Source organism: Polyodon spathula, chromosome 26, assembly GCF_017654505.1.
Source record: "Polyodon spathula isolate WHYD16114869_AA chromosome 26, ASM1765450v1, whole genome shotgun sequence".
NCBI lineage: Eukaryota > Metazoa > Chordata > Actinopteri > Acipenseriformes > Polyodontidae > Polyodon > Polyodon spathula.
The window spans coordinates 8,279,407-8,295,379 of NC_054559.1; the positions used below are offsets into that span (position 1 = coordinate 8,279,407).

At 39.3% G+C, this 15,973-nt stretch overlaps 1 protein-coding gene across 1 annotated transcript; it reads left to right on the forward strand.

Moving 5' to 3' along the window:
• Positions 1-2,698: 2,698 nt before the first annotated feature.
• On the forward strand, positions 2,699-14,508 carry lfng (LFNG O-fucosylpeptide 3-beta-N-acetylglucosaminyltransferase). The gene is made up of 8 exons (XM_041229846.1): positions 2,699-3,313; positions 9,456-9,504; positions 10,323-10,425; positions 10,546-10,699; positions 10,804-10,889; positions 11,063-11,228; positions 11,451-11,536; positions 12,714-14,508. The coding sequence occupies exons 1-8, from the start codon at positions 2,861-2,863 to the stop codon at positions 12,775-12,777; spliced, it is 1,161 nt and encodes a 386-aa protein (XP_041085780.1). The 5' UTR covers positions 2,699-2,860; the 3' UTR covers positions 12,778-14,508.
• The last annotated feature ends 1,465 nt before the right edge of the window (positions 14,509-15,973 follow it).

The window sequence follows — 15,973 nt, forward strand, 5'->3', positions numbered from 1 at the left end:
TGATCCTAGAAGAATATGGGCCAGGGGAACAGCCCCCCCAGCCTGGTTTCTCATGCCTGTGTTTTCTGCCCTGTTTGTGAACAATTTCAAGAGGAACAAAAAGTCCTGCTTCCTCTGTCCATGACTAGATTTACAGCTCGCAGTTCTTTCTTTTTTTTCAGAAGGCATTCTAAAGCTTTGCTTGCTTTCAATATTTTTTTATTTATGTTTCTTCCAAAATAACACGCTCCCTTGTAAGTATTTACAGATTTAACACCTTACTTGCACCTGTTCAATATGTGCTTCAGCAACAGTCTAAAGCGACAAAGAAATGACTATTTACAATGCAAACACTGTGGGTTTCCTGAACACAAAGCATGTGAGCTCTGCTTGGGTTATCTGCCTTGAGTCTAACTACATCACTGTTAATGTCTTATGGTGTGTGGCTTTCTCTGAGATACTCACCTGTTGGTTCATCAACTCTAGGACAGGCAATGTCAGTTTTCATTTACAAAATTATAAGATATCTATATATTATATAAACTGACATTCTAAAAATAAAAATCCGCTGTTTTATATATTAGTATATTATATCAGTTATTGTGTCATAGACATAGTTCATGGGTGTGATTATAATAATTTCAGTGTGTGTATACCTAATAGTCTTCTTGATTCAGAATATGCTTTAAAACTCACACAATCATCACCATATTTGCCAACAGCTAGCTTCATTCATAAAGACAAAGATTACCCAACAAAGTAAGCATTACCAGGACTGGGAGCAGCTCTGATATAGTATAGTGCTTGAGACTATGGAAAGCTATAACCAATACTGCTGCATTGTCATCCTCTGTTCCACATGGTGCCAATAGCATATACAATAATTATAGGCTGCCTTGGTCAGAATTGCTTTCTTGGACAAATAAATGTCGTGACCCAAAGGAAAAATACAAAAATTGATTAATGCAATATATAAGACCATTGAATTAGAACTTGTGCAAAAAGGGGACATCTTTGGAGAATCCTATTCTAGCAATATTGTGGCCTCATAGATCTATTTCTGAAAGCCCTCAAACAAGCCTGTTATTGTTTTTACTGCAGCATTCCCCAAACAGCCTGTTTTTGGCACCCCAGAAATTGGCAAGGCTGAACAGAGGCTGTCTACGACTTTTCAAACATCTGTCTGCAAGGAGAGAAAAAGCCAAGATTCTGCAAGGAAATTCAGATTCCTAGCACAGTTTACACAATGCAGCTCTGTATCTGGGGTTATCTGTCACTACCATATATTTAAAAGATGCAGAGTAGCTCATTCACAGCAAAACGATTTTATTCTTGGTTTAAAACAAAATTTGCATGTGGGGTGGGGTGGGGTGGGGTGGGGTGGAGTGGGCAGAGAGAGGGGCATGTTGGTACATGTTCTCTGGGTTGGATCTACTTGGTCCAGAGTGATACCAACTCTTTTATTACTGAACACATCTGTAATAAATAAGTTTTACCTACAAACCTTTTTTTAACAGTTGGAAATTGCCTCAATGTTCATCATTATTTATATAATTAGCAGATGTTACTACCAGTAGTATTTTTAATGTCACTAAGGCATTTGTATTCCCTACTGCCAGTAGCTGCACTAATTACACTGTGTAACACAATTTTTGTTCCTGGGTAGTAAGTGTTATTTCCTAATTGCTTATGCCTCAAAATTATTCCCATAAACTTTGTAAGTAAGTAAGTAATACAAAAATGACTACAAAAGAGTTAGAAGTGAGTAGTTTTTCCAGATTTACGACTATACTGTAAATTTTCGAGATTTACGATTATACTGTAAATACAGTATAATCGTAAATCTCGAAAAACTACTCACTTCTAACTATTTTGTAGTCATTTTTGTATTACTTTAGTATAAATACGTGTTAATTTGGATTCATATGATGTTTTTTTCTGACTTTATGTGAACGAAAAGACACACATTTGCCCGTTTTCCCACTGGAAATAGTGATATTTTGAAATATCACTGTCCTGGTCACAAAAGCAAAGTTTGTGGGGAATAATAGCCATTTTCTATTCATTTTAATTTGCAGTTCACAGTATTGGTTCATTGTGGCTTCATAGACTTAGTAATACATCGGAGTGAGAAAGGGTAGTTGATGTGCAGTTTCTAATAGTAACGAACAGTTCGTGGGGAGTCTTTTTTTTTCTAAATGACCCGGCGCCACTCGCTACGCAAAGTTTTTTTTTTTTTTTTGTCAAGGGCACAATTTACTAAAACCTAAAGCCTCTTTACAAAGACCGGGCAGAAAACGCGCCCTCATGGTGTCATCTTTTAAATAGCTGTGGCTGTGGTTAACTAACATTATAATATAATAAGCATATCACATTCTTACAGGGCACCTGTACAGTCAAATCGATGCTTAACAGTCAGTTGAGAAGAACAACTGAAAACTGTTAAATTGCACCTTGCAAACAAAACTCACACTTCAGCACCTCTTCCATCCACCCACGTGTTTCTTGGAGCAGTTGACAGTTTTTCTTCAACACCTCCCAGAAAGGCAGGGTTTAAATCTAAGGTCCACCTTAGGAGGCGTGGTTTAAACAGGCACCGAGTCCCTGTGGCTGAGTATTGAGAAAGAATGCATTTTCTAGCCCCGCCTCTCTGGCGTGGCTTTGTTAATGTAGTTTATAAGGAAATGTTGCTGTCTAATGCTAGCGATTTGTAGCATAAAAGGTACTGAAGACTCATAGAGAATTGAGTTAGGGTGTTACAGTTATCCCTGCAGGGTATATATATATATATATATATAAAGTTGCATCAGCGGTCAATACATTTTTACTTTTCCTTATACAATTTATAGTATTTGTAAAAAATAATAATAATATACAAAAAATGCTGAAGACTTGCGGCAAGAGGTTTTTGCTCTCCATCGTTGGAGCTACCTTCACCTGCCTGGTTGTGCTGTTCGTGGCTCAGCTGCAGCAGCGAAACCAGGTAGAGGCCGTGCCAAACGGGAGAGAGGTTGGGATGCGCTCTCTGCAGAGCTTGGAGACCCTGGAAGAAAGTCACGACACCCAGGAGCCGCAACTGAGCCAGCCCGACCCTCAGCAGCAGGATTCTAATCCTGAGCAAGGGAAAGGCTTCTCAGCTTATTTCACTAAATTGACCCGGAGCAGGAGGGAAGCAGAAAAGACAGAAAGCAGCACCGAGGTAGCGACCGAGAGACCGCCTATGGAAGACATCACACCGAATGATATTTTCATCGCAGTCAAGACCACGAAGAAGTTTCACCAGTCCCGTCTGGAGCTGCTTCTAGACACGTGGATATCAAGAAACGTGCAACAGGTAGGCACCACTCTTCTGTATGGAAACATTTGTACAATGTATCAAGTTTTTTTTTTTTTTATATCACATGTATATTCAACCCCCCCCCCCCCCCCCCCCCCCCCCCCCCCCCCCCCCCCCCCCCCCCCCCCCCCCCCCCCCCCCCCCCCCCCCCCCCCCCCCCCCCCCCCCCCCCCCCCCCCCAAAAAAAAAAAAAAAAAAAAAAAACCGATAGCTGTAAAAACAAACAAAAAACAAAAAACAGTTAATGTCATTGTGCTGAATTTTGCTGAAAATAAATAACGTGGGCAATGTATAATAAAAAAAAAATGACCGACTTTATAATGCTAACTGCGGTTGCATTTTAATAACAGCAAAGATACATACAAACATGCCATCATTTAAACACAGACAACAATAACCCCAGTTTCTTTCTTTATATATTATTATTTTTAATTTTTTCTGGTTATTTTTTTTTATAATGTCTCTTTTTTTTTTAATTATTACTTTTTAATTCACATTGAGCTCATGGCGTGTTACGGTAATTGTATGACACATACAATTTCGAGAGGATTGCGGGAGGGTGGAAATCAGTAAGTTCCATAAACACTTGTGCATTTTCCCAGGGGTCTCACCCTGTGCCCCGCTGTCATCCTCTGATCTCTCTTCTCCCTTCTCCCAATCCCCTGGGAATTTGGAGTTATAGTGCATGAAATGCGATTAGTGATGCAGATTCATTTTTTGTGACTTGACCAAGCTTGTCAGATGTAAAACAGAACCAAGAGACCATAGCTGTTTAGCATAGAGATCCGTCTCAGCAACATAAAGAACGAACGGAGAGGGCGAATATAAAGAAAGAGGGGGTTTCTTCATCTGTCTGAAGCTGGTGGGAAAAAGTCCCTTTCTCTGTGTTAAAATGAAAAACACCATCGTTTAGGCAGCATGGTGATAGAATCATAATTCATTCTCATAACCCATCAGCTGGTGGAACTGTCTGAGATATTCTTAGGGGGTCTGTGCTGTGCCTCATTTAGGTTAAGTTCAATACAATGTTGGTCTTATTACTGTAATGCAAAAACAAGACTTAGTTTCTAAGTCACATTAGCTTTGCTGAGTCTTGGTACCTTGCACTGATAGTCAAGGTGAGTACAGACTAATGCTCCAAACAAGCCCTTGCAGGCGTGCCAGAGCTTACCTTAGATAATTTTATATCTGTTTCTTAAATTATGATTATTTTGTAACATCTTCAAAGGAAAGATATACGGAAATATCTACAGAGATCTTAAGATGTTTTTTTTTTTTTTTTCCCACACATTCTTCTGACTGCGCTTTTGTCAGACCTTAAGCTAGGTAGAGTGACATCTCTTAAGTGTGTGGAGCCATTCTCATGGACTCCCCCCCCCCCCACATTCTCTTTTTGTGCAGGGTGTTTATGTGAGTACCTTGGTTCTCAGGAACTATAGCAGCAACTCTAACACTGTCCTCCTCCAGTACTAACAAAGCTTCTTTCTGAAGTGCAAAGAAAAGGTTTCCCAGCCTCTCCATGGGAATGTAGGAGCTGAAGTTGTGGATTTTGTGTGTGTGTGTGTGTGGGGGGGGGGGGAGAGGGTTACTGTGTCTGTGTCAAGCTTCGGAGCGATGGGAAGATTTGGGGCTTCTTTATGGATAACATAAAGAAGCCCACATTTTTGTGGTTTAATCTCCGTCTTGATTATGTTAAAATTCTAGAGAGAAACAACCCAGACTTCTAACACCAATCAAGCTTTTATCTGTCATCTAAAGGGTTTAAAGAGGGTACATCCCCATTCAAAATTCACATACCCGCACATAATTCTTAAGTAAAGGCTGTATGGTTTGCAGGGGGTGCACACTGCACTACTATTGCATTCGCTTACTTCATGGGATAATGTAAGTTTAACCATCATGGAGTCAAAGAAAAGAAGGTTGAAAGTTCAAAACAAAGGACAGTTGGCTTGTTCTCATGCAAAGTATACTGTTTGAGTAACAGACCTCTATTTCAAACATGCCTTGTAATTTATTAACAGGCTCTACCTTTTAAGAAATGTGTAACCTAAATAATGGCATGATAGACGCTCGCTAGTCTATAATGAATTACAGCACTGTATCTTCTTGAAATGGTAAATGCAGTATTGTAGAGAATGTAAATATGGAACATTTGAAATATGTATTTCTAATAGGCTACATGACCGTTTGAGAAAGACTTTTGTACCCCCCCCCCCCCCCCCCCCCCATATCCCTTTGGCATGCTGCTAGAAGTCACTGTGTACATGTAAACATGACTTGCTCAGAAGCCTGTGCTATGTGTACTGTTGAAACTGTAAACACAGGTGTTGTGGACTGGGCAGGTAGAGGCTGGCTGTTGGTACTGCACAAATCCAGTTCCCTATCCTGGGGCAGAGAGAGGTCTCAGATTTAGTTCTGACCAATAAAAACAAAAGCAAGATGCATTTCTGACTCACTTTCAGTTAAGGAGGTAGCGGCGACCTGTATACAGTACGTTAAAAACTGGTTGGGTAGTTTGATACCACTAGCCTATTCAATGGTGCAGCACTTACCTGCAGTTAGGGCATTGCCTGATACCGTTAATGTCGGCTTGCTAGGAGATATTGTATAAAGCATTTTTTTTCAGTTTGGAGTTCAGCACTGACTGTACGTCATTTTAAAAGATGCCATGAAATTCTAGGCCTATTGACTTGTGTTCAAACAGTGCCCTAGTGACTACCCCAAAAGCATGTAAAGCGCTTGAATATGACATTTTTCTAAACGGTTCAAGTGCATTGATGCCAAGGGAAGGCAAGGAGAGTTTTGTTTTGTCCGCCTCCCTCCTGAAACTTTACACTCGGCTAGCAAAACCAATGCAGGTGGAAAACAGCACCAACAGCACCTTTTCTGGCACAACGGGGGATATTTCAAAACAAAAATAGGGCTTGGATAAAAAAACAAAAAAAAAACGGCTGTACTGTTTGAAGAGTAAACAGAAACAGATCTTGCTTCAAAGATGACCTTCAGAAAATGTCAGCGTTCATATTAATCACTGTACCGCAACAACTAGGAAGTGCCATTGACAAAATGCTTACCGACTGCAAACAAGGCAGTCTGCCAGCTCTGCTGTTTGCATGTAAATAAACTGTATTACAAATAGCACCCCAGATCTGCATATCCACAGTAAGATATGTTAGATTTAAACTTTCATAACCACCAGCATTTAAAAAAGAAATACACCAATAAAACGACTGTTGATAACAGGATAATCCTGAGAATTTGTTCTTCTTCTATTGTTTCTGTAGCATTATTGTTCTTTTTAACATGTAGCTTCCTGTGTTTCTTAAAGTTACCCTCTTCAAACAATAAAACTTCCCATCTGAGGCCCAGTGGATAACAATAGGAGCAGAAATAGTAAGATTCGAGGCCATCTTTGATACAAGTCCGCAGTATAGTGTAACTTCAGTGAATGGCAACGTGTTTTGTTTGAGATCTCAGGGGACAAACCAGTCTAGGGCTTCTAATGTTGCAAAGGCTTGATGAAAGACTTTTGCGCCTCATATTACAAAAGAGGGTAGCTTTGCTATAAATAAAATGTGTGTTTACCAAATTATTAACATACAATAGCTATGGATGTAGTTAAACAGACAAAGCAGTAAGAAAGACAAAGAATCTGATCATCTGTGAAGTACTATATTTAGACAAGAGTCTACACCACTCCCAAAGTAAACTGAGTTAGGTATTAAGGAATAGAATAAGGGTGGTACTCTACAATAAGAGACTTGATTGCACATTGAATACTAGTGTCTCAAACTCCATTGCACCACTGGAAACAGGCTGTTTAATGACATTTTGGTATCTGGGGAGTGTACTGTTCGTAATAAAGATGGCAGTAATTCGAGCTCAGACAAAGAGTAGAGAAGTTATGAACCTGCTTGTTCAAGTGTACTGGGGTGACTCTTGAGTTTAATTTAATTGTAACCAGTGTGAACAGTTAACTGATTGGAAAGTACATCAGAGGCAGTTACTGTACAATTAAAAAAAAAAAAAAAAAACATCATCTTCATTTTCTGGGCTGCAAAGAGAAAAAGAAAGAAGAAATGGAAAAGAGAGATTTGAAAATCTTGACAAGTTTGCCGTAGCAAGGATTTTCCAGTCCTCTAGGGGGCAGTGAAGCTTACCTGTTAACAGAGCTACACCATTGGAAAATAGCTCGAATCAGCTAGTTGGTAAAGTAATTAATTGTGCACACATATGGGCTAGCTATAGTAAAAGGTGGGACAAAAATTCAAAGTAATGAAAGATTTGCTTGAATTCTTAATTGAGTTTCCTGGCCCAAGACCTGCTACTGAGCATAGACGAAGGAAAGGAGGGCCTGGAGGGTGACCGTGGAGGCTGGGAGAAGTCTGCAGGGTGGAGATAGGCACTTCCTAGATCCCTTAGATCCCTTCCTGTCCGGGGAGATGCAGACAGCCAGCTAGGCTACGGGCTTCCGGAGGTTGTCGTTTGCTTTCCTGTGGTGAGCTTGGTGGAGATATGCTTTCATTGTCGCCCAATGCCTTTATTTTTATTTTAGAAGGAGGGCTTTGAAATAGACTGGAAGAAGTAAAACTCCTAATTAAACAATGGTGAGAGGTTAATAAAAGTAGCATCCACCATCAATTCACAGGAACAAAAACATCAATTATTAATGTACTTTTTAAAAATAATATGTTGTAATATAACATACGGCATATTTGGCCAAAAAGCAAGTTAAGTAGTCTTCTATTTTGTGTCTTTGATTACCTCCCCAAGCAAAATGTAGAGTATAAAATACATTGTGCCCCCCCCACCCCATACAGCCTTTTCTTTAGTTAACCAGTGCAGCTGTATGTTAATGTGATCAAACCTTTTTAAACTTTACCACTGGGGATTTAAACCAGCCTGAAAAGCACTATTATTCTAGAGATGGGAAGGGTGAGTTACAGCATGCTGCAAATTCAGATTCAATTGTAAGTCCCGGGCACAGATTTTTTTTTTTCCTTTTTATAACTAACCTTCTATAGCTTTGGCAGCATTTGATTATTATTTTTTTTTTGCTTTCAATTGGCTTTTAGCCAACAGCCCACCCCTGCCATCAAAACTGCCTCCCCCTCAATAGCAAACAGAAGTCTTAATCCTACGCTGACAAGCGACATCTGCTCAGAATTTGCTCAACAAACAAACGAGATTGGGTTAGGCAGCTGTCTCAGGTAAAGTGGGCAGGGTAACTTTACTTTGGTGTGGGTTCAACCCATAGTCACATATTATTTACTTATAAGGGACTGGGGATTTTTGTGTGTGGGAGGGACGGTTGTGTTCAAGAAAAAGTGTGTGCGATGGGGGTCAGATGAAAGTTTCTGGCTTGTTGGACTGGTTGGGTGAGGTGGAGGCGCGTGCCAGAGATAAGGCAGCACAAGGCAGCTGTAGGCAGGTGTTGTCTCACCTGAATGAACAATGGTAGAAGGAAAGCCAGTTAAGATACTTTAATCAGGTGCACTTGCTTGTTGTGCTAATACACCCGTTTTATTCACTTTGCAGCAGCAGCACCTGCTTCAATTAATCAAGGTCTGGCTTTGCTTGTGACACTTGGAAAGTTTTTACAGTTACAGATTAAATAGTTGTGAACCAAAAGTGTCATAAAGTTCACAATATAACTGCTCTAGCAAAACCAGTTTTTGCTGGTTAATCCCCCCCCCCCTTTTTTTTAACACAGTGGCTGCTTGTGTGAAAGAGGGGTCGAGGAGAGATGCACCCCTCTTTGTTGCTGTCTCAGCATTGGGGCTGGGATGCTGTAGCGCTCCAACACCGTTTCCATGGAGAAATTGTTCAGGAACACAAGAGAGCTTTCTTTCCCAAGTAATTCTTTGGGGGGCATTGTGAGCTTGTTTGACTTGTTTAACTCGCTGAGTTTTGGGGAGTAAAACATTAAGACCCCCTCCCTCAACCCCTCTACCACGACCACAATTTAACAAGATTTTTCAAAAATATGATAGACACACGCAAGACAAAAAGAGAATGAGACACAGAAATGTGTTTTTACTGATTTTTCTTTCTAGTCTTGTATAGCACTGCAGTTATTATTATTTTCAGAAGTAAAAATATCAAACTAATCTTTTGTTTCCTCTTCATTTTCTTGCAGACCTACATCTTCACAGACGGAGAGGATGAGGAGCTAAAGAAAAGAATAGGTGAGTCAAAGGATAAAACTGTAGCCAGCTGCCTGATTAAAACAGCAAATGCACATTTGCACTTTTATTAAAATCACTGTGTGGTTTCAATGTCAGTTTGGTCATTGGCTAAATACAAAAACACCATTGTAATTGTAAGTTAATTTACTGCAAAACTTGTATTAATGACATAATGGGGGGGGGGGGGGGTATTCAGTTTCAGGCAGCTAGTGTTGATATAAGACAGGTAGTAATTGTCACACATTAGAATGCAGCTTCTACGCTGTGGTATTTATATAAAGGGGAACTACCAGACTTATTTTTAAACAAGGTTAAGGGCAATGCAAAGAGAAGTTTTTCTAAGTTGAGCAAGCTTATGGTTTTACAGAGGGTGTTTCAGCTTTGCAAAATACTATGTGACTCCACATCTCTTCAACAGGAAGTACACAGTGTTAAAACGCGATGTACTACTAGAAACAATGCTGTTAAATATAGGTCCATTATTAAGCTTTGAATATGTCATTTCCATCCAAAGTCCAAGATTCCCTCAGTAAAATTGACAGGATAGCCATTTAGTCAGCTCCATACCCCCACTACTGTTCTCCAGCCCCTTTTGCAAACCCCCCATAGTCTCAATGTTAATTACCCCTATTGTGTTTCCAATCGATTTGATTCACAAAGCCTCCCGTTTTACTCTGTAACAGGTGACAGATGCTGGAGTAAACCAAAATGGAATAGACTTGACAAAACGGGCTGTGCAGCTTCGGAAGGCTATCAATCATGTTTGGCAGTGATGTTAACTCTGCATCGTCTTTCTTTCTTTTTTTTGTTGCTGACAGGAAGCCATGCCATTAACACAAACTGCTCAGCCGCACACAGCCGGCAAGCTCTGTCCTGCAAGATGGCGGTGGAGTACGACAAGTATATCGAATCTGGAAAAAAGTGAGTTATGTTACATTAATACACCCCACTTATTTCTTATAGTTGCCTAGTAGAGATACCAGAATGTTCTTTTTTGTAAATGCAGTTGACCCTGTTAATGAATCCTTAACCCTGTTTCAGATGGTTTTGCCATGTGGATGATGACAACTATGTGAACATGCGGACTCTGGTGAAATTGCTCTCCAACTACCCCCACACTCAGGATATCTACATTGGGAAGCCGAGCCTGGACCGGCCCATCGAAGCCACGGAGAGACTCGGAGACAATTTAATGGTAAGTGGAACACTTCTAATCCTGTTGATATGGCAACAGATTTCACAGACAGCTTGGTTGAAGTAATTAAATAATCAATATTTCCTTTTCTTTCTGTTTTTCAGCGGCCCATTAACTTTTGGTTCGCTACTGGAGGTGCTGGGTTCTGTATCAGCCGTGGTCTGGCATTGAAGATGAGCCCATGGGCAAGGTATGGATTTAACCTCTCTAATTTTCATAAGAAACTCTGTTGTAATGCCTTGAAAGATTAAAACAAAAAAAAAACTCCCTTTTTGTAAATCCTACTGACAGTGATACAGTGCATGTACTCCTTACAGGACAGCTGGTCTAAAACACATTTCCCCTTTCCCCACCTCTCTACAGTGGAGGACACTTCATGAACACAGCGGAGAAAATCCGTCTCCCTGACGACTGCACTATTGGGTACATCATCGAGTCTGTGCTGGGAGTCAAACTGATCCGCAGCAACCAGTTCCACTCCCACCTGGAGAACCTGCAGCAGGTGCCCAAGTCTGAACTCCACAAGCAGGTAAACAAGCTGCTCTGCATAGGGCAAACACAGCCTAAGCAACTGCTTTCTGCACACAACAATAGAACCAACATTTCCTTTAGCTTACTCTTTGGTTATAACAATGCTAATACTAATAGGAAATACATGTTTGACCATGCTTGAGTTGGAGTAAAACTTATGTTAACTGATAACACTTTTAAAACTCCAATGTTGAATGAGACTCTAATTCTGTCTTTGCAGGTAACATTGAGCTATGGAATGTTTGAAAACAAGAGGAATGCCATTATCATGAAGGGGGCTTTCCCAGTGGAGGAGGACCCATCCAGGTGAGAATGGATCTATTCGACCTACAGCTTGTACAGAGCTTGACATTTCAAATGAGTTCAGTACATAGCACAGCCACGAAGAAAGCATCTGAATAAGCTACCGTATTCCTTGGAATTTAAGACACACTTTTTGAACCAATTTTTTCTTCAAAAAAATGGCCTGCGTCTTAAATTGGAGTACAGTGTAGTGATGCGTTTATTAAGATGGCTTTGGACTGGCGCTGCAAACTGCCTCCTTACGTCGTTATCTTATATGAGTAGATGCATCTCTGTAAATGTATCTTTATTTGATTTTTTTTTCCCTCAAATTGAGGGTGGGAAATTTGGGCTGTGTCTTAAATTTGAGGGCATCTTAAATTCAAAGGAATATGGTATTAAAAGCAGACGGAAAAGGAACAAACAAAAACACTAGCTATCATTCTGCCCTGACTTGCTAATATTATCTTTCCTGTGCTTTGCTGTGCCCTCACCCCCCCATGTTCCTCTCATCTTCCTCTTGGAGTGTCCTTTCAGCCCATTTGAAAGATACTATATTTCCTGTAAAAAGTTTGTAACCAAAGCTTGTTAGTTATTTCAATCAGACATTACTGTCTTGCGGTATGGCAACATATTGCATAGTTTTAAGTATACAGTTACGGTTTTGCATCACCCTATTGAATGAACAAATTTTGCTTTATAAAGTTTAATGAAACCTGCTAAATAATGTTACATTAAGATAGTGACTTAGTACATACTGCTTGTAGAAATAGAAAAATGCGACTTTTCAAAGTCTAACATGAAATACAGTACTACTATTATGGCTTTGAGTAGACTTTTGCATTATCATTTTGTTGTATATTTTATTTCATGATGTTAAATAAAAGATCTAAATTATGTTTATATATATATATATATATATATATATATATGTGTGTGTGTGTGTGTGTGTGTGTGTGTATGTATATATATATATATATATATATATATATATATATATATATATATATATATATATATATATATATATGTTTTTTTTTTTTTTTATTATGTCTCAATCCTAAAATTCTAGATAGTGCCCACTTTTGGCCATAGCTGGAGACAGATTTAAGCATAGATATTATTGGGTTCATTTTGTTACTTGTGCCATTTCCCTGAATTGTGAAACTAACTTCATTTTCTCTCTCTCTCCCCTCACCAGGTTCAAGTCTGTACACTGTTTGCTGTACCCGGACACCCCCTGGTGCCCCTCCTACGCTGTCTAATAACAGCGACCCCCCCCTCCCACCTCTTGTTACCCTCGTCCCGTGCCGCCCCGGTATCTGAAGGGCCCGTGGGACCAGTGTCTATTCGGCTGTGAAGCTACTGTGTTTTTGCTGCAGTACTGCACAGCGTTTGCTAGTTTATATTGAGCTGCTGTGCGGCTTGCTATTTTGTTACAAACTTTTCCCTCCAAGCTGTTGCTGTCACTGATGGCCAGCGGAGAAAGACATATTTTTGGACTTCAGTGTGTGGTGTACAGGCAGTTCTCTTTGCTTGTGATTTGTAAATGTTGCTTATGATATATTTGCAATTCTCATAGAATGTACATTTATATTGCTATGCCTTTGCCAGCTTATTCATGCATTTTTTATCTTGGCTTTTTTATTTTTTGTTATTACTTTATCGTAGACTCCGGATACAATAATTGAAATGAAGTTTCTTTTCTTTTAGCGTTACAGTATTTAAGCTGGCTGTAGGCAGTTTCTAGATGTGAGCTCAGATGTTTATTTCTGAGGTGCATCGCTACGAAGCACTTTCCCCCTATTTTAAACGTCTAAGGAGTACAATCACAGATTGAGGCAGGTTACGCTTGGAATCTGTGCTGAAGTTGAAGGAAGACTTTACATTAGCCAAAAATGTACATAATTTTTATAGATATTGTGATATTTAATATGATTTATTGCCTTTTCAACAATCTTGAAGAAAAAAAAAATATATATATATATATTAGCAATGGTTAAAATTAAATGTTACAATCATCTTTTAAGTGTGTTGCATATAGACGTGTAAAAAAATTGCATGTTTTCCTTTATTAGAAAATGTTGCCTTTTTGTAGATCTTTTGTTGTAAAGGAATATCACAATATATAAGTAAAAAAGTAGAATTTCCTTGTTTACGTTAGTAATTATATAGAGTATTGTGAAATTCCTTTATTGCTTCGCTCCTTTTTAACAGGTCCAATGTCTATATGTACAGTACATATAAATATAGCAGATTTGCTCATAGAACCAGTGGCAGCTAATAACTTAAAGATCCCTCTTTTAAAAGTTGCAGACTACATTGTCCTGCATTTATGCCTTTGTCTTGTGCTTTCAAAGATATCAGTGTTTAATTGTGTTGTCTCACATTTTTAAATATGGTTAATGCCTACAAACAAATGAAAAGATGAAGAAATGTGTACAAAATGGACTGATATCGTTTGAAAGCAGAGACTGCAATTTTATCCCCAACCCTACTAAGGATTTTAGCCATACTCGTTTTGAAAAAGAATACTGTGAAAATGTGGGGCTGTTTGAAAAGGAAAGGAGATTTCGCAAGAGCGGCAACATTAATGTATAAGAGAACGCAGAGCTTGACTATCATCTCTGTGACGATGTCCCATACTGGGTACTCTTGTAAATGTTAATTTGAAGCAGTATTTGTTTACTGTGCTTTTTGTTTTTCAAATAACTGTGTATATAAGTGTTTGACAATGGATTTTTTTTTCTTTGAATCAGAAATGCTTCTGACAAACGTTTTAAATGATGATGTTTACCGCTTGTAATCATTGCTTTTTCCTCTAATTTATATTCCAGTATCTGGAATTTCTTTTTTTTTATTATTGTTTTTCAAATTGTACATATCAAAAATACAAATGCTTCTCGGGGATAATAACCTGATATTGTTACCATGGAAACTCCAATGGTACCCTTCATTTGCTTTTAATAAAGCAGCTTAATGGCTGATGAACTTCATTGTCCGTGTGTCCCGGTGCTTGCTGTTCTTGGTCATATTGCTCAGTCACGTTACCTGTGTGTAAATGGTATCTGATCCATCAAGTACATGCTTGCATTCAATACAGTTCACTATATTAGGCAACATGGAACCATATTCACAAATAGTTCTTTAAGGAATTAAATTGTCTGTTCCAGTCCGTTAAATGAAACCCGATAACAGTCTTGAACCAGTTTCATGAACATCAAACTTCTTTTATTAAATCAAAAATACACTTTAAAAAACTTTAAATAACATTCATGTGTATCTAACTTAAGCCTGTTGTCAGCATCTTTCTCACTTGTTCCATAACATATAAAACTGCACACACCCAACACAACCCCTATATACAGTGCCTATAGAAAGTCCATACCACCTTGAACTTTTTTTTCACATTTTGTTGTGTCAGTGCCTCAGTTTCATGCATTTAAATGAGGATTTTTTCCACTTATCTACACACACCATACTCCACACTGTTAAGGGGAAAAAAGTTTTTATTGAGAAGAAAATTGTATATTAAAAATGCAAAACTGAAAGATCATAATTGATAAGTCTTCACCCCCCTGAGTTAATACTTGGTGGAAGCACCTCTGGCAGCAATTACAGCTGTGAGTCTGTTGGGATAGGTCTCTACCAACTTTGCACACCTAGATTTGGCAATATTTGATTATTCTTTTTACAAAACTGTTCAAGCTCTGTCAAGTCCCTTGGGGAGCATTGATGGACAGCAATCTTCAAGTAATGCCACAAATTTCCGATTGAATTTAGGTCAGGCTCTGACTGGGCCACTCAAGGACATGTAACTTTTTGTTCCTTAGCCACTCAAGTGTAGCTTTGGCTGTGTGCTTTTGGTCGTTGTCATGCTGAAAGGTGAACTTCCGTCCCAGTTTCAGCTCTCTTGCAGAGGGCAGCAGGTTTTCATCAAGGACTTCTCTGTACTTTGCGCCATTCATTTTCCTTTCTATCCTGACAAGTGCCCCAGTCCCTGCCAATGAGACTCATCCCCATAACATGATGCTGCCACCACCATGCTTCACAGTAGGGATGGTGTTCTTTGGGTGATGCGCTGTGTTGGGTTTGCGTCAAACATTTAGGCCAAGAAGTTCCATTTTAGTTTCGTCAGACCAGAAAAGTTTTTGCCACATGGCTACAGAATTTAGAGTGTTTTTTTGCATACTTCAAACAGGATTCAAGGTGAGCTTTCTTGAGTAATGGCTTCCTTCTTGCCACCCTACCATACAGGCCAGATTTGTGCTTGGGATATTGTTGTCACATGCACACTTTGACCAGTAATGTCCATACAAGCCTGTAGCTCTTGTAAAGTTGCCATTGGCCTCATGGTAGCCTCTCTGATCAATCTCCTTCTTGCTTGGTCATCAAGTTTGAGGGTCGGCCTGATCTAGGTAGGATCTTGGTGGTGCCATACACCTTGCACTTCATCTTGAC